The sequence below is a fragment of the Schistocerca serialis genome, chromosome 3 (genome assembly GCF_023864345.2).
Source record: "Schistocerca serialis cubense isolate TAMUIC-IGC-003099 chromosome 3, iqSchSeri2.2, whole genome shotgun sequence".
Lineage (NCBI taxonomy): Eukaryota > Metazoa > Arthropoda > Insecta > Orthoptera > Acrididae > Schistocerca > Schistocerca serialis.
Genome location: NC_064640.1, coordinates 641,642,316 through 641,661,651, shown reverse-complemented (window position 1 = coordinate 641,661,651; position 19,336 = coordinate 641,642,316). Strand labels below are relative to the sequence as shown.

At 40.0% G+C, this 19,336-nt stretch overlaps 1 protein-coding gene across 2 annotated transcripts in view; it reads left to right on the top strand.

Moving 5' to 3' along the window:
- The window catches only part of LOC126470524 (26S proteasome non-ATPase regulatory subunit 2), a 123,434-nt gene that overhangs the window by 80,579 nt on the left and 23,519 nt on the right, over positions 1–19,336 (top strand). Inside the window, exons 11-12 of one of the 2 annotated variants that reach the window (XM_050098443.1) lie at positions 3,064–3,236; positions 14,907–15,131. In XM_050098443.1, coding sequence (XP_049954400.1) covers positions 3,064–3,236; positions 14,907–15,131 — 398 coding nt within the window. Of the gene's footprint in view, positions 1–3,063; positions 3,237–14,903; positions 15,132–19,336 lie in introns of both variants that reach the window. The other variant, XM_050098442.1, reaches the window with a different exon arrangement.

Below are 19,336 nucleotides of genomic sequence, written 5' to 3'. Positions count from 1 at the left end.
ACTTATATTTCATTGTACCATTGCATATTTACATATGTATTACTTTTATAATCTGAAGTTAGATATACTTCTTGTCTACTGTTTGATGTTGTTTGTATGTATGTAATGTAATCACTTTCCGACTCCTGCAAAATTTTTGAACTCTGATTCTGCATTTTATCGTCAAACAGTTTGAACTACCAATGAAGCTATGAAATGCTTTGTGCTTAAAAAGTAGTTTCCCACTATTTACTCTTTCCCGTAACTAACAACATTTTTTAAAGTACCCTGAAGAGTGTGAAAGAGCAGTTTCACTGCATTAACTGCTAACATCTGAAATCAGTCTCATCTTATGTACATCATTCATTGTAATGTGTTGACGGAGATACTCTGTATATCCTTTATTCTGTCTCCCTTCTCTGTATTCTTTGTGTTACAGTGCAAGGATCTTTCATATAGGAAGTCAGTATTTTACTAACCATCTTGTATTTTTCATGTTAATGCAAAATTGTGTATTGCTGATTTTGTTAATGACATTTTGGCTCATGATGTGATGATTAAATAGCTCTTCATGTTGTAAGTAATCCATATCCATTAAATGCTCACAAGGGAACCTCCCCATCGCACCCCCCTCAGATTTAGTTATAAGTTGGCACAGTGGATAGGCCTTGAAAAACTGAACATAGATCAATCGAGAAAACAGGAAAAAGTTGTGTGGAACTATGAAAAAAATAAGCAAAATATACAAACTGAGTAGTCCATGTGCAACATAGGTAACATCAAGGACAGTGTGAGCTCAGGAGCGCCGTGGTCCCTTGGTTAGCGTGTGTAGCTGTGGAAGGAGAGGTCCTTGGTTCAAGGCTTCCCTGAGGTGAAAAGTTTAATTTTTTATACAACCTCTACAGGACAGAAGGATCAGGCATTGTACAATTTTAGTGTGGGAGTAGATGTGATTACCATTCCTCCGGGTTGTACACCTCTTGTACAACCGTTAGATGTGTTTGGTTTTCGGCAAGTGAAATACTTTGTGAAAAGATTCTATGATTTTGCGAAGCTGCACAGGTACACAGAGCAGTATTGTTTACGTGATCGTGTGTCAATTATCAAAGTTCAGGCACTCACACATAATCAACTTCGCTTTCCAAAATTCCAGGACATATTCAGATCTGCTTGGACATATGCAGGATTTGATGGTCTACACAAGGAAAAATTTGAAAACTTTAAAAACATATGTTTAGACAGAGCACAGGGAAAACTGTGCGACTGTGAAACTGTTGCATTCATTTGTTGCAGTTTATCTGACTAACTCTTACGTTTTCATCACTTTTTGGGAGTGATTATCACATTCACAAGAAAACCTAAATCAGGCAAGGTAGAAGAATCTTTTTACCCATTCACCAAGTCTACAAGTTAGGTGGGTCGACAACATATTCCTGTCATGTGACGCACATGCCGTCACCAGTGTCATATAGAATATATCAGACATGTTTTCCTGTGGAGGAATCTGTTGACCTATGACCTTGCGATCAAATGTTTTCCGTTCCCATTGGAGAGGCACGTCTTTCGTCTACTAATTGCACGGTTTTGTGGTGCGGTCGCAAAACACAGACACTAAACTTATTACGGTGAACAGAGACGTCAATGAATGAACGGACAGATCATAACTTTGCCAAAATAAAGAAAGTAAACTTTTCACTCGAGGAAGACTTGAACCAAGGACCTCTCATTCCACAGCTGCTCACGCTAACCACGGGACCACGGCATTCCTGAGCTCACACTGTCCTTTATGTTGCCTATCTTGCACATGGACTACTCAGTTTGTATATTTTGCTTATTTTTTTCATAGTTCCACACAACTTCCTCCTGTTTTCTCGATTGATCTCTGTTCAGTTTTTCAAGGCCTATCCACTGTGCCAACTTATAACTAAATCTGAGGGGGGTGTGATGGGGAGGTTCCCTTGTCAGAATAAACTTAGCTGGACGACACAGTTTACCTCATATGCCCCTTACCAACGGTCACGCTCAGAGACTGCATCAGCTGAACCTTTCGCTTGGCCCAAGAAAGTGTAACTAATTACTTTTTGATTATATCTTTACAGTTTCATGTACTTATTTTTATCCTTGTATCGAAATCATACATTTTATACACAGTTATGACTGTGTTACTCTTTCCCAACACTTGGCGTTTTCTGTATGTCGATGAAGTTCATCTTCTGTGCAGGAGGTCGATTGGTTGATTTGAGGGCACAATAATTGGCACATTATTGATCTGTGCTGGCGAGTTGGGTATTATGCAACAGACAGGTTTTATACATTGTTGGCTGATATTGTTGCTGCCAAATATAAGGTGATGATTGTAAGCTCGCCTCCATCTGCTGGTATTAAAAGATCCATGTAGTTTTGTGTCATGGATTGAGGTCGGGTGACACACTTCTGCCCATTCTTGTACTGCTGTCCCATTCTCATCTTCATGATCTTCTTTGAAAATTGAATGTCATGATTGGCAAAGTATGATTTATTTTTAAATGATAAGTGAAAGTAACCACTGAAACATAAATATAAAAAAAACAGTATATTCAGGCAGGAGATTCCAAATGTAAAGCTACCCTTAGGACTAACGCACCTAAACAACAAACTGAGCTCATGCAAGACACTGAATTTGATTATTTACAAGCTAATATTGTCAACTGCCGTAGCTCTGAATGCTTCGAAATGATCAGATTTGTTTGTTAAAACTCGAATTAGCCAAGAAATGGGATGTTGAACATAAAAGCAATACAACAATGTTAAAACGTGTACTCTTGTCTTAAATCTATGGAAGTGGGAGTACAGGACAGATTGAAAGGTGAGATGAATTTCACGCTTTCCAATTAAATGAATGGGCAGTTTTCTGTAGCAATTTCATAGACTAGAATAATAATACCACCTTTGTTATGTAATTGCAATAGAACTGATATTTAGCATAGTAATAAGAATAGTAAACATTCCACATGGTAAGCTAATTGTGACTGATAATGATTTTTTTATTTTATATATTCTTTTTTATGCTTGGTTTCTCATAGCCATTGTTACTTGCCTGTACAGGACGCCAGGACTCAATCGAGGCAATAGTTGCAGCACTAGAAATTATTCCAGAGCCTTTTAAATCAATGGCGGATACAATGATTGAAGTATGTGCATATGCTGGTACTGGAAATGTACTGAAAATTCAGAAGTTATTGCACATTTGCAGTGAGCATTATGAAACTCCAGAGAAGGTAATGTAAGAAAGAAGCACACATATACATTATGGTACTGGAAGAGAAAACTTAGTGCAGTATGTTTTGAAATGTTTTAACTGTGTTGGTAATATAAAAGTTTATTAAGCAGCCCAGGCATGGAAATTTAGTATTGGTCTGTGTGGAAAGGTTATACCTCTTTTGTTTTGTTTTTTTGTTATTGATATTGGAAAAATATTGTAATGGAAAGTCTTAATACAAAATATGGAAGCAGTAGATTATAAGAGTCAATGTCTTGGTCACATTTTACTTCACTAAAATTGATAACCAGTTGTGGCTTAGCGAGAATCATTATACCTAAGAATTACTGCAGCAACATGTAGAAACATAATCAGCATACATACTGACACTGCATCTGTGTGTCGCTGCTCTAACTGTTAGATTCAGTCATGGCTCCAGAGCCTAAACTAGTTACCAATTTTAGTAAAGTAGCATATGATCAAGACATTGACTTTCATAATCTAATCTGATACAGAGATCACTGGTCTCCTCAGCAGGTCCAAACAGCCGCATTTTATGAATGGAAGGATTATAGTTGAGACATTGATCAGACAACGTGCAAGTTAACAAAATTGTACAAAAGCATAGCAGTGATTTCAGTGTCCTTCGTCAGAGCTAGCTGACCAACACACACACACACACACACACACACACACACACACACACACACACACACAAGGAAGTGGCAGCTAGGGAAACAGGACTGGAATGTAGCAACCCTACCATGGTGGGAGATGTGACACAGTGTAGTGGAAGAGGCATAGAACTGAGGAAGCAAGAGACCATGGAGAGAATAGTTTGGGTGTAAATATATACTGTCCAATTACATTAATATGACAACCTGTCAGAAACCTGAATAAACACATTTTGCTGTGCAAACCATTGGGTGTCATGCAGGAGGAGAGTTATTGAGGTTCTGAAAGGTGCTGACAGAGATGTGGGGCTATGCCAACTCCAGTGCTGTGGCGTGCTGCCCTAGGTTTCAAGGTTTAGGATCCACGACACAAACAGCCTGATCGAGGAGGTCATACAGATTCTCTGTTGGGTTCAAACCCAGGGAGTTTGCTGGCCAGAGGAGTATGGGAAACCCATTCTGGTGCTCTTAGAACCTCGCAAACTGTGAGACATTTTGTATTGTCCTGCTGGTAGATGCCATCATGCTGAGGAAAAACGAACTACATATAAGGGTGGACATGGTCCCCGGGGGTAGATGCAAACTTGTGTTGATCTATTATGTCTTTCAGAATGGTGAGATCACCAAGGGAATACCACGAAATCATTCCTCAGACCATAGAGCTCCCTCCTCCCACCTGAACCCTTTTCTCTCAGACGTTTGACAGTGTACATGCCAACAGCTATCTGTTCGATGAAGCATAAAATGTGATTCATCTGAAAAGGCCACCTGTCATCGCTCCGTGGATGTCCAGTTGCGGTACTGGGATGCAAATTTCAGACTTTGTTGTTGAACAGCAGTCAGCATGGGTGCAGGAACCAGATGCCTGCTGCGGAAGCACGTATGCAGCAGTGTTCGCTGATGGTCATTGAGGAGACATTGTTAGTAGTCCCTTGGTTCATCTGGGTGTTCAGTTGCTCAACAGTTGCATGCCTGTCTGCCCGTACTGTGGCGCACCACAGTTATTTCAGTGCCAGTTTTGGATAGTGCCATTTTATACTTAACCACAGTGACATGTAAACAGTTTACAAACTTATTCATTTTGGAAATGCTTCCACTCGTGGCCTGAAAGCCAGTGATCATGCCCTTTTGGATGTCAGATAAATTTCTGAGTTTCCACATTATGACAATTACTGCACTGTTTTCCTCATCACCCTCCTCCTATCCAAGCTTTATATACCCTCCACTTCTAGAACTGCCACCTGCCATATGTGAGTGGTTGTTGCATGTTGACATCAGCGTGGGTGGTGTTCACATTACTGTGACTAGACTGTGTAGTAAGGAAAGTTCTGGCAGAATGTAAGTAATTTAGGATTAAAGGAAACCACTCACCAAATAACAGAAGCACAGAGTCTTTGCGAGGCACACAGGTGAATAAAAACTTTGCTAGCTTTTGGAAGAAATCCTTTGACAAACTAGAGTGCACATGCGCTCTATCTCTCTCTCTCTCTCTCTCTCTCTCTCTCTCTCTCTCTCTCTCTCTGTGCTGGCTAAACGCTCAGTACCAGGGTCATGGTTTGGCAGGTGGACTAGGATGGGGTAGGGGCTTTATCAGATAGGGTGGGTAGAGGGAGAAAGAAGCAGGAAGCACAGAGAGGAGTTGGGGATGGGTAGTTAGTGGCTCAGAAGGAGGGAGCAAGAGTGCTGATGAGGTATGTATGGGGGAGAGGTGGCAGGTATATGGACTAGGCATGCGATACAGGGGTACCAGAGCTGATGAGGTGAAGTACATGAAGGAGATGACCTGGAGATGTGGATTGGGAAGGGGTGACAGGACAGAGGAAGGGGAAACCATTGGGTAGAGGGGGTTGGGACAATGTATTAACAGAGGTTGAGGCCACTAGGATTACAGAAGTGAAGAATGTGTTGAGGTATGTCTGTTATCAGCAATATCAGCACAACATTGCTGAATGAGCTTGGATACCATCTGGGAAACAGTGAGTGCCTCAGATTCCAGTATGCCAAGAGTTAATTCCAGCAGGAGAGAAAAAGAATTTAACGGCTTTGTGACACACTTTTCCATCTAACTGGTAAATATTTTCATACCCAAGTGGACTCTAAAGTCTAGAGGCAATTAAACAGCAACGCTTCCTTAAATGTAGTGCGTGTGTGTGTGTGTGTGTGTGTGTGTGTGTGTGTGAGAGAGAGAGAGAGAGAGAAAGAGAGAGAGAGAGAGAGAGATTATGAAATCTTCCACAGTTCAAACAACTGATCAACATCCTATATTTTAGCCCATTCTAGTTGATGGTTGAAAGAAATATATAAAAGAATCAAGCATGTTTTAACCAGAATAAATTTTCACTGTGCTGTGGATTATGTACTGATTTGAAACTTCCTGGCAGATTAAAACTGTTTGTCAGGCCGGTACTCGTTTGCTGGGAAGTTTCAAGTCAACACATGCTCCACTGCAGAGTGGAAATTCATTCTGGAAACAATCCTCAGGCTGTAGTTAAGCCATGCCTCCATAGTATCCTTTCTTCCAGGAGTGCTAGTTCTGCGAGATTAACAGGAGAGCTTCTGTGAAGTTCGGAATGTAGGAGATGAGGTACTGGTGGAATTAAAGCTGTGAGGATGGGTCTTAAGTCATGCTTGGGTAGCTCAGTTGGTAGAGCACTTGCCCATGAAAGGCAAATGTCCCGAGTTCGGAGTCTCCATTTGGCTGACAGTTTTAATCTGCCTGGAAATTTCAGGGAAGGATCCAGATGGCATGGGTTGTGAAGCAACTATCGAACTCAAGCATGATGTGCTCAGCAAGGTGTGCCACTGAATGGTCAACTTTGTTCATGGATAGTTTGATGGTGGCCCTTCGTTCTAGTGAGTAGACGATTGGTTGTCATACTGACATAAAAAGCTGTGCACTAATCGCAGCAGAGTTGGTATATGACTTAGCTGCTATCTAAGGTGGCCCTGCCTCTGGTGGGATAGAATAAGCCTGTGACAGGGCTGGAGTAGGAAGTGCTGGGTGGCTGAATCTTGCATACCGCTGTTGCAAGGGGTTGGGAATGGGAGTGGCTCAGCAATGGACAAGGATGAGGTGTATGTTGAGTGGGAGATGTAATACACCTTAGGGGGTGAGAGGGGGGTGAATGTTGCATACCGCTGTTGCAAGGAGTTGGGAATGGGAGTGGCTCAGCAATGGACAAGAGTGATGTGTTTGTCAAGTGGGAGATGTAATACACATTAGGGGGCAGGAGGGGGGTGGAAAGGATCTTGGGTTCTCTCCCTCATTTCCAGGCATGATGATAGATTATCAAAGCCCTGGTGAACATATGGTTCAGTTGCTGCAGTCCAGGATGCTACTGGGTGATGGGGATAATCCTTTGTAGCTTATTTTTAGGGTCAGTGGGAGGTTATTGAGGTGGCCTTGACAATGACGAGTAGGAACCCATGCGGCAAAGGGGCGGGAAGGGTCAAGAGTTGGTGAAGGTAGTGGTTATTATCTTTGATGTGAGAGGCTAGGGTTCAGGCAATTGGTTGAGGTGTTGGTCGACAGGAGTGGAAATTCTTTCAGTGGGAGCAACTACAATGGGGCATACAGGACTGTTAGGTTTGTGGATTTTGGGGAGCATGTAGAAGTGGTTGTGCAAGGTGTTATTGAGAGTGAAGAGGGAGATAGATTCAGGAGAGAGGTTTTGGGATGGGCCTGAGGATTTCAACAGGGATTGGAGGTTATGTTGAACATCTGGGACAGGATTACTATAGCAGAGCTTGTAGGTGGAGGAGTCAGTTGGCATAAGCCTCCTGTCAGGTAATTTCTACAAATTATCATGACAGTGGTGTAGCCGTTGTCTGCAGGAAGAATGATTAAACTGGTCTGTTTTGATGTGAATGGCTGTCCTTTCTTTTGTTGTGAGGTATGTGTTCTTGGGAAGGGGTCTGGGGAAGGACGGTGAGGCCAAGTTGGAGTAAGTCTGTTACAAGGACCAAGGAAACCACAGGGTTGACCAACACATGCAAAACTGCACACATACGTGATGCAAAGCAAGTTTGCCTCAGCCTGCCTCTCCACTACTCAGACATCTTGACTTTCTTAAGTCCGTCTCAGCTTTGCTTGGTCCTTCTCAGAACTACTTGGGACAGCACGGCATTTCATGTAGCAGTGTGATGCAGTTCTGTTTCTTCCAGTATATGGTGTGGTATTTTTCATAGTGCCAGTGCTGTTTATTCCTTACTATTTGCTTGTGGTGTAAAGGAAGTCTAGAAGTACAGTGAGTGTTACAATGCCACGTAAACTCAAAAGAGACACTCTGGTGACCTATTGTCACAAGCATTTAAAAATGAGTGTTAATGTTTTGAAGAGAAGGATGAAAATTCTCAGTGTCTATTATGCAGCTGCAGAATTGCCGGGCACTGTAATTTTGCTATAGAAACAGCATTACAACATTATGCACAAAGGAATTTAAAGATTTAGTTGGTGGTGAAAGAGCAAACAAGTTGGTGCACGTAAAAAGCTGCAGTGCTGCACGGTGAGCCGATCTCGACATCAGTAAATGGTGAAAATAAATGTTTTGTGCTGTTTGTATTTGTATGCATTTGCTTGGAGAAATCCAGTGTGTTTACTATCTGTTCTATAGCTTCTTATTTTAGCCGGCAACCAACTAAAATGGACCATAATTAAAAGCAAGCTACAAAATAGCACTCAAAATCGCCAGATCACATAAAGCTTGCAGCACATGTAGGTTTATTAAAGAGTTCATTGTCGAGACAGCAGAACTCGTGATGCTGTTGGAGGTACAGAAGTTTTCTGAAATTAGTCTTTCACGACAAACAATAACTCACCGCATAGCTGTCATGGCAGTGAATTGAATGAATGTCTACAGGCACTCTGTTGATAATACCAACATGTTCATTGCACTCTAGATTGCTTTGGACGAGTTGACTGACATTTCAGATACAGCGTAGCTTGCGATTTATGTTTGTGAAGTGTAGTGCGATTTGCAGGTGACAGGAAAACTGTTAGATTTGGTACCAATAAAATATATGAGAGGGATCAACTTGCTGACAACAGTTCAAGGGGCAATTAAAACCGTTGGCCTGAATTGGAACGTGATGGTCTCAGTTACCACTGATGGAGCACCAGCAGTGCAAGGGGCAGTGAATGGGCTTGTAACATTGTTGTGTAAAAAACTGCTATGATAACCTGACAGTTTGTACAGCATTCATTGTTTCCTGCATCAAGAAACAGTTTTTGCTAAATTTGCAGTGATGGAGCATGTCGTGAAGCTGGTGGTCCAAATAGCAAATTTTACAAAGTCATGTGGATTATTACACCCTCAGTTACAACAGTTTTTGATGGCATTGAACGAAGAATATTTAGACATTATTTAGTACTGTGAAGTATGCTGATTAAGTTGGGGTGCAGGCCTCAAACTATTTTTCAATTTAAGGCCTGCCCTTGTTCAATTTATGAACAAAATAGGAATGCAGGAACAAAAAGTAGATGATACAGAATGGACTGCAGACCTTGTGTTTTTAGTCGATTTGATTTTACACTTTAATGCCCTCAGTAAGACATCGCAAGATGAGAAGCAACAAATATCTGCTTTAATAGGAAAAGTGGATGTATTTAAAAAGAAAATTATATTGTGGAAGGGGCACTTCCACAAAGAATACCAACCATTTCCCTATAAGCTATCTGGTGTGAAAGAAAATGATAATTTTGAACAATTCATTTTGCCATTGGAAGAAAGACAGGAAAAGTTTTCAAGTAGTTTTCAGAACACTGCCAATATTGCATCTGTTTTTGAGAATTTTTCAAGACTGTGTGCCGCATCAGTTGAAAGTGCCCCAGTCTGTTTGCAGATGGAACTGATCAATCTGCAGTGTAATTCCTGTGTAAAATACAAATTCTTCTATGTAAAGACTGTCCAGGAGTTCTACAAAGGTTTTCCTCAGGAAGAGCTTCCATTTTTCAATGATGAACTGTAGAAGTAATCTCCATGATTGGAACAATGTACGGTGTGTGAAAGGTTTTTTTCTATAACAAAACTGAAGAAGTCATGATTGCATGGGAACCTGAATCACAAAAATCTGTGAAACTGCTTTTGCATGCTTGTGTGCTGACAGTTTGTATCAGATTTAAATTTTATTATGCCTACAGAGAACCAAAAATAATTAAATAATGATGAAAATTTTGTTTGGTTTGTGACATATTTTGTTGAGAACTGTAATCATGGCAGTGTCAGCAGGGAATTTCTAGGCAGTAAAATTTGTTTCTTTCACATGTAGTTATGATCATTTATTCCATCCCTGATGGTCCTCTATGGAGACTTTCTTTTTGCCTGTATTTTTATATATCAGCTTGCCTATCTGTATATCAGCTTAAATGTTGTAAGAATTTTACATGGAACACTGTGGCTCGCACAATATTACTGCTGTAATACAGTTGCAAACCCAAATTTACTTTTTATTGTTGTAGGTGTATTCTCTTGTACCAACAGTCAGTAACTTTAAAATACTTCTCTTTATGAAGTGTTGTTCATAATTTCAGATTTTTGGCTCGCACAATATTACTGCTGTAATACAGTTGCAAACCCAAATTTACTTTTTATTGTTGTAGGTGTATTCTCTTGTACCAACAGTCAGTAACTTTAAAATACTTCTCTTTGTGAAGTGTTGTTCATAATTTCAGATTTTTTTAATTTCCTAATACACCGTAATATGAAACCAAGCCATATGCAAGTTGATCTTTGACCCTTGTATGACTGATCTGCTGCCCAAGCAGCACATTTGTGGTTGCCACACTGTCCCACTCGGACAGTGTGGGTGATAGTGGGGAATCATGCAGTCAGACGAGAGAGTTGCACACATGCACGAGCTCCGTATGTGTGCAGAATTCCTGGATATCGCCGGTTTACAGTCTCCAGAAGGACCATACTCAGTAAATCAGTGTGGCTGACCAACGTCATTTGGTTTGATGACAGCTTTACCTAAGAAGGTGGTGCAGATGTATTCCTGTGTGCTCTCTGTATCAGTAGGTTCTTTAGTTTTGAAGAAAATTGACTACAAACTATTGAAGCTTTTGTCCACACAGAAAGACTTCTAAGTTTATGACTAATGGTCTGTAATATGTATATGTTCATCATGCTCAGCAAACTTTTGAAAGCCTGACTTGATGCCACAGTTACGTTTGCAGTCAAAATGACTGCATCACCTAATGGTCAATGCCATGGTCATGAATTATAAGCTGTCAAACAATGTATCCTCTATGATATTGCTTGTAAACTGAATTACCACAACACTATGTTTTAACAGTACTTCCTGTTTTCTTAGTGTTCTGGGTCACTGTGGTGGGCAGTGTTCTGTGTTCAGGAGCCTTAAATGCTGAGAATCATGTTGCTTTTTTCCATTTACTTTAAGAATATCTGTCAATTTTGGTGTTTTTCAGCTGTGGAGTAGTTTTCTGAAGAAGTTTGAGAAGTTACTGGTACTTTTTTACAACACACAACCTTCAATAACATATGTGACTGAAGCACAATAATCATGTCAAGATCTGATTTAGCCATTTTGCCAAATGCGTGTCTTGCTAACTTTGATCAACTCTGAACCTCACTTGGTTGGCCCAGGTTTAGTATCATACAACATATCAAATATGTGAACAGGGTTTATTTTACAAACTAAGATCAAAATTGGCCTCCAGTCAGTGACATGTATACCATGTGCCATTAGTGTAACAAAATAGTCTCTACTTATGATTTTGTTAGGAGAGCTTTAAAAATTATAAATTGTGGGATTTCAGATAGGTAACTTAACCTACAATATGATTGCAGCAGTACTTTCAGCTAACACAATGCTAAGTATCCTGGGGTGTATTCCATCACCATAAACTAATCCGTTGATTCAATAATTGAAATTCACTATGAAAACATTCTTACAAAAATGATTTCTGAATTGCCAGTATTCCAGGAATGTATTGGGATGACTACTCAATGAATCCCTTATTACAACTGTTACTTTGCTCATAAAGTTGACAACAACTTGATATTGTTTCTGTAGCACTAGCTACATCTGAGACTGTCAACATGGACTGTTATTCAAACAAACATACTTACTTTAAAGTGAAATACAATATAGAACTGCATCTGACTGTAACTAACTTTGTTAGAAACCTTTATTGACAGTGTTCAAAATAGTTGAATGGAACATGGAAAATGGATTCCTTGTATTGTTGCCTTGGAAGGGAGTCATTTTGGGCTGGCAGTGTAAGAAACAACTGATACTAAAATTAATGCCTGTGGCATTGAGCTTTTGTTTGTTTGATTTATTAATCCTCATGTCCAAACAAACGGTTGCAACAAAATGTAAGCATTTAGAATGTAATGAGAATTTAGTGATGATACTGAGTTAACTTGTACAACATAAAAATCTGATCACTGCCTGTACCACAAGGTGTACAACTTTGCTTCCGCTGTTTGCTGATAGGTGACGACAGCAGTAAGTAGCGGTCGAAAGAAACAGATCACAGATGTCTGGCACTTAGCTTGGACCTCGGTCAACATAACCTCATTCAAACATTAGTCGATTTGTGTCTGCATCATAAAGTTGTTCTTGATTGAAAATGTCACGGGTGAGTCTCATCGAATGCTCTCAAGTACATACGGTAAGGACGTTATTAGTGAAAGAATGTGTCGTGAGTGGTTTCAGCGCTTCAAGAACGGTGATTTTAACGTCGTAGACCGGCATAGTGGCGGAAGAGAGAATGTTTTCGAAGATGCATAATTGGAGACATTGCCAAGTGAAGACTCACATCAGACTCAAGAAGAATTGGCACGATTAGTGGGAGTGACACAGCAAGCAATTTCAAAACGTCTCAAGGCTACAGGCATGATTCAGAAAGAAGGTACTTGGGTCCTGTGTGAGCTGGAACCAAGAGACATTGAACAGCATTTGTGTGTTTGTGAACAGGTGCTTCAGAGGCAAAAATGGAAGGGATTTCTGCATCGCACTGTGACCAGGGACGAAAAATGGGTTCATTACGAAAACTCTAAATGCAAAAAACCATGGGGATATCCCGGCCATGCTTCCACTTCGAGGGCCATACTGAATATTCACGGCTCCAAGATCATGCTCTGCATTTGGTGGGACCAGCTCGGCATCGTGTACTATGAGGTATTAAAACCAAGTGAAACAATCGCAGGTGCTCATTATCGAATGCAATTAATGCATTTGAGCAGAGCATTAAAAGACAAATGGCCACAATACAGCGCGAGGCACGATAAAGTGATTTTGCAGCACGACAACGCTTGACCCCACATTGCAAAAAAGGTCAAAATTTACTTGGAAACATTAAAATGGGAAGTCCTACCCCACCCGCCGTATTCTCCAGACATTGCTCCCTCTGCCTATCATCACCTGTTTAGATCAATGGCGCATGGCCTGGGTGACCAACACTTCTGATTTCATGAAGAAGTCACAAAGTGGATCGATTTATGGATTGCTTCAAAAGATGAACAATTCTTTTGACCAGGATTCGTACACTGCCTGAAAGATGGGAGAAAGTAGTGGCCAGTGATGGTAAATACTTCGAATGATACATGTGTAACCAATTTGTTTCATTAAAGCCACAAATGGTGGGTAAAAAATGGCGGAAGCAAAGTTGTACACCATGTACATTCTGTTAATACATCCACCTTTGTTATATCTTATCCCAGGTAATAATGCTGCACATTTTGTTGGGGTCATGTTTTATCCCAGGTAATAACATTGCACGTTTTGTTGGGGTCACACATCTTGCAGCAACATAATTAGTACACTGACTTCGAAGATCCAGTTTGTGGTATGAAAGCCCAGGAGCAATTGTCCTGTAGTGACAGTATTGCTTATAAAAAGCCAAGAACTGCCACAGACAGAACCTTCTTTAAGTCAGTGCACTAATTATGCTGCTACAAGATGTAACCCAGCCAAAACTCTGCTACATTATCACCTTTAGAAAAACACAACAAAAATGGATGTATTGATGGAATGTAGTACAGATGATCAAGTTTTGATATTGAGAAAGTTCACTTAGCCTTAATAACTTCTCATTACAGATACAACAAACTCTTGGATACATGCTTTTGTAACAAATCAGAGAATGTCCGTGCATTTTGGTTACCTCTTACCAATGTCCTCCTGTTCGCCAATAAATTCATATTTTTTCCCTAGTTTCATTTTGTTGACAAGAAACCAGCAGCTTTATTAAATTTCACATAGCATTTATTAACAAATCTGTCAATAGATGGACTACTAATGGCTCTGAGCAATATGTGACTTAACTTCTGAGGTCATCTGGACTACTAATGTTTGCCAACTAGTTTCAAACCTGACAGGTATATTTTTAAGCTTGGCGTACTGAGGCTGCACTGATGGTGCCTGATATCAGTAATAAACATCAAAGTGACAACACATGCTTTATAAAATGTTTGCAGAATGAATTTCTCAATCCACATGTGCCTTTTAGCAAGTCAAAATCAAACTGGAACAGTGCCAGCTCCATTAAATGAACAACATTGACATCAGCTGGCTTCTTAGACCTCACCAGTTACCATTCCTGATAGCGTGAGCATAGAATACATTGAAAACTATGATAAGACCACCCAAATCATTAAATAAGATAGTCTGAAAACTGTACTTTTGTTACATGCTCTATGCTAAAACATCTTGTGGTGAGGAATAGTGTAAAATAATTGATCTGAATTACACGGTTCCATGGAGCAGTGGTTCACATTCTACACTGCACACCACTGGTGTCCACTAATTTACAAAAGGTTTGGCAGTGTCAAGCTCATTATATGAACTGCTGAATTGCCTCCAATTTGGACCTTGCATATTGTCTTATGTTTTGTAATTTGAATTAATGCAATCATATCATTAATTAAAATTAATTTGCTGGATTATACTGAGGATCAGATTCTTCTTTTCATATATTGAAAAAGAATTCTTTGTTTGGTTTATCGTGTATTATATGTAATAATAGGTCCATTTGTATGTTTAAGGAGGACAAGAAGGAAGATAAGAAAGATAAAGACAAGGAAAAGGATAAGGACAAAGACAAGGACAAAGATAAGGACAAGGAGAAAGAAAAAGAAAAGGATAAAAAAGATGACAAGAAAGATGAAGTAGATCTTTCACCTAGACAAGCAGTTGCTGTTCTAGGTATCGCTTTAATTGCCATGGGTGAAGAAATTGGTGCTGAGATGGCTTTCAGAACTTTTGGTCACTTGGTGAGTGTAATAGAAATACATTATTTGTTATAAAATATTTTTTCTCCACGCTTCACTTTAAGCTACTACTGTCAAGAGAGTTTAACACTGTAAAATACTCCATCAGTAGGGTGATTACAATGACACTAGTCAAAGCACTTGACAATTAAGCAATGTTGTTTTTTTATAAAAGAGCTTAAATGTGCTTTTGATGAAAAGCAGTAATGGTAAGAATCTTAAACATTTCGCTGCTATGGATGTGCTCTATTCCATTCTGTGCCGATGGCAGCTTCTGTTATGACTGTACTGCTTGCCAAATGCTGGTGCCTGTGCTGAGAGAGAGCTTACCAGCCAATATGAATTACTTATCATCCGATTTTTCGGAAACAGTTGAAATTTTACGGTCTGATATCTTCACTTGATAAAGAACTGAATTTCTTTTTATTGTCCGTCATACTGAGTACGCCGCATCAAATTCAGTAAAATATTGCATGCAATTTTAAAGAGGTAGAAACACACTGCATGGTTGATTTTAGCTCATACATGGCAATGAATTAAATGTACATAAGATATTGAAATTTCATCTAAAATTGAGGGCAGAACAATGTCTCATTTCATTCTCGAGTAATTAGGTTTTATATCCTATGGATGGTCATATGCGATGTGTCCATTCATTTCTTTGCACATCACAAATAATTTGGGCATAACAATCGTCATATTTCATAAATGATTCAAGGTATGGAAACAAGGTTTCTTGCAGATGATAGCACACAATGAGGCACATATGTTGTCAGATAAATACTCTTAAACTTTTTGATTCACCAAGATATGGAAGTAACTTGTCCACATCAGTAATGAGTCAGATGCTCTGGAAGCATACAGAAATCCATAGTACTGTAAGAGAACCAAAATGGCATGTATATACATGTCCACAGCACCTGGAGAACGGCATAGTAGGACATGTATGCATGTCAATAGCAGCGAAAGGGTTAATAACTATCACAGTTGGGAAAATACAGCCTAAAGAAATAAATAGAGGAGACAAGTAAGTTAAACTACAGAATTAAATTTAGTAATATAATAGAAGGGAACATTCCACGTGGGAAAAATTATATATAAAAACAAAGATGAGGTGACTTACCGAACGAAAGCGCTGGCAGGTCGATAGACACACAAACAAACACAAACATACATACAAAATTCGAGCTTTCGCAACAAACTGTTGCCTCATCAGGAAAGAGGGAAGGAGAGGGGAAGACGAAAGGAAGTGGGTTTTAAGGGAGAGGGTAAGGAGTCATTCCAATCCCGGGAGCAGAAAGACTTACCTTTGGGGGAAAAAAGGACAGGTATACACTCGCACACATGCACATATCCATCCACACATACAGCCACAAGCAGACATATTTGCTTGTGGCTGTATGTGTGGATGGATATGTGCGTGTGTGCGAGTGTATACCTGTCCTTTTTTCCCCCAAAGGTAAGTCTTTCCGCTCCCGGGATTGGAATGACTCCTTACCCTCTCCCTTAAAACCCACTTCCTTTCGTCTTCCCCTCTCCTTCCCTCTTTCCTGATGAATTAAGTTTAGAATAGACTAAACTGGCTAGAACAATTACAGTGTTGGTGAAAACATGTCGATATAGACTGAGGAAAGCACTTTCATACCCCGTGAGAATGATGATTGAGGGATGGCTGGGAATGCAACTGATAACAAATAAATGTCTGGTGCTTCCCAGCCTGGTGTTGGAAAAAGATCAGAATTTTTGTTTTTTGGGAAGAATTTTGTTTATTAGTCTACACCAATGTTATCCCTTTCAAAATAGTCCCCATGAGGTATTCTACACTTATACCAGCATTTTTTCCAATCCATAAAACACTTCTAGAACTTGATCTTTGTAATAGCTTTTACCTCTCTTAGTGATGCATTTGTAATCTCATATACGTTTGTAAAATGATGGTCCTTTAAGGCTGTCTGGATTTTGGGAACAGAAAAAAGTAACATAGGTCCATGTCTGTCGAATATGGAGTCTGGGACATCATCTCAGTAGTATTTTTGGCCAAAAATTTACAAAGGAACAACAAAGTGTGAGCACATACATTATCATGTTGCACATGAAACATTTCGCCAAAAATCTGGATGGTGGCCCCCCCTCACACTCCCCTCTTCCCCCCCTCCCTTCAGATTGTTTCAAGCAAACGCCATTGAACTCTCGTAAGTACTACTCTGTATTGATTGTTCGACCTTGTGATAAGAACTCGTGGTCCACTGTGCTGTTAAAATAGAACAACGTAGTGAGCATAACTTTCACATTTGAGCCCACTTACCAAGGTTTTTTCAGTCTTGGCTTCCAGTGGGATGACTTATCCTTAGTTAAGACATCATATCCATAGAGTCATGTTTCATCATCTGTTTGCCTCATTTCAGTAGTTCTGCATAGTTTTTGACTTCATCTAATGGCTCCTGATAAACTTGGATTAACTGGTGTTTTTGTTCAAAACTCGACAAATTGGAATAAATTTTGCTGTCACACATTTCGTACCCCAAACATGCAAAAGAGTTCATGGCACGCCCTACCTGAAATAAAGGAAAGGCAACACTCACCTGTAGTGGATCGATGCATGGAGCACTACACGTATGCTTATTGCCAATATACGATGTTATGGGGTGTCAAGTCAAGTTTGTGACTGGATTGAGGACTTTTTTTTTTTGGGGGGGGGGGGGGGGGGGGACGACAGCATGTTGTTATATTGGATGGAGAGCCATCACAAGATGTAGGAGTAACTTTGAGTGTGCCCAAGGGAAATGTGTTGAAACCTTTGGCTGTTCGTGTTGTAAATTAATGGCGTTGCTGACAATGTTAATCATAACCTCAGACTGTTTGCAGATGAGGCAGTTATCTATAATGAAGTATTGTTTGAAAGAAGCTGCATAAATATTCAGTCAGATCTTGATAAGATTTCAAGCTGATGCAAAAATAGGCAACTTGCTTTAAATATTTAGAAATGTAAAATTGTGTGCTTGACAAAATGAAAAAAATGTGGTATCCTATGACTACAATATTAGTGAGTCACAAATGGAATCGGCCAACTGATACAAGTACCTGGGTGTAAAACTATAAGAATATGTAATGGAATGATCACAGAGACTCAATTGTGTGTAAAATAGGAGGCAGAGTTCAGTTTATTGGTAGAATACTGGGAAGTGCACTCAGTCTGCAAAGGAGATTGGTTACAAATCACTCGTACAACCCATTTTAGAATTTGTTCAAATGTGCAGGACCTGTACCAAATAGGACAAATGGGGATATTGCACATATACAGAAAGAGGTAGTGCAAAAGATCACAGGTTTGTTTGACCCATAGGAGAGATGCTGAAGAAACTGGATTGGCAGCCACTTGAAGATAGACATAAACTACCCTGAGAAAGAATGAGATTTTCACTGTGCAGCGAAGTGTGTGCTGATGTGAAACTTCCTGGCAGATTAAAACTGTATGCCGGACCGAGACTCGAACTTGGGACCTTTCATCGCACACTCCGCTGCAGAGTGAAAATCTCATTCTGGAAACACCCCCAGGCTGTGGCTAAGCCATGTCTCTGCAATATCCTTTCTTTCAGGAGTGCTAGTTCTGTAAGGTTCACAGGAGAGCTTCTGTTAAGTTTGTAATGTAGGAGACGAGGTATTGGCAGAAGTAAAGCTGTGAGGACGGGGCGTGAGTCGTGCTTGGGTAGCTCAGTTGGTAGAGTGCTTGCCCGCGAAAGTCAAAGGTCCCGAGTTCGAGTCTGGGTCTGGCACACAGTTTTAATCTGCCAGGAAGTTTCATACCCTGAGAAAGTCTACTAACAAAGTTTCAAGAACGGTCTTTAATTGATAACTGTAGGAATACACTACAACAGCCTATGCATTGCTCATGCAGGAATTGTGAGGACAAGATTAGAATAATTATAGCATGCACAGAGACATTCAAACAATCATTCTTCCCATGCTCCGTATGAGAATGGAACAGAAAGAAACGCTAATAAGTGGTACAATGGGATGTACCCTGTGCTATGCACTTCACGGTGGTTTGCAGAGTATAGATGTAAGATGTAGACATCGATGTAGATACACATAACAGAAAACATCATTCACACTAGCTTTCAAGCACTAGCACTTTTTCTAGCAGTAGTAGACACATTCACACAACCTCACAAGACACCCAAACGCCCACTCTGATAGCCACGGCAAGG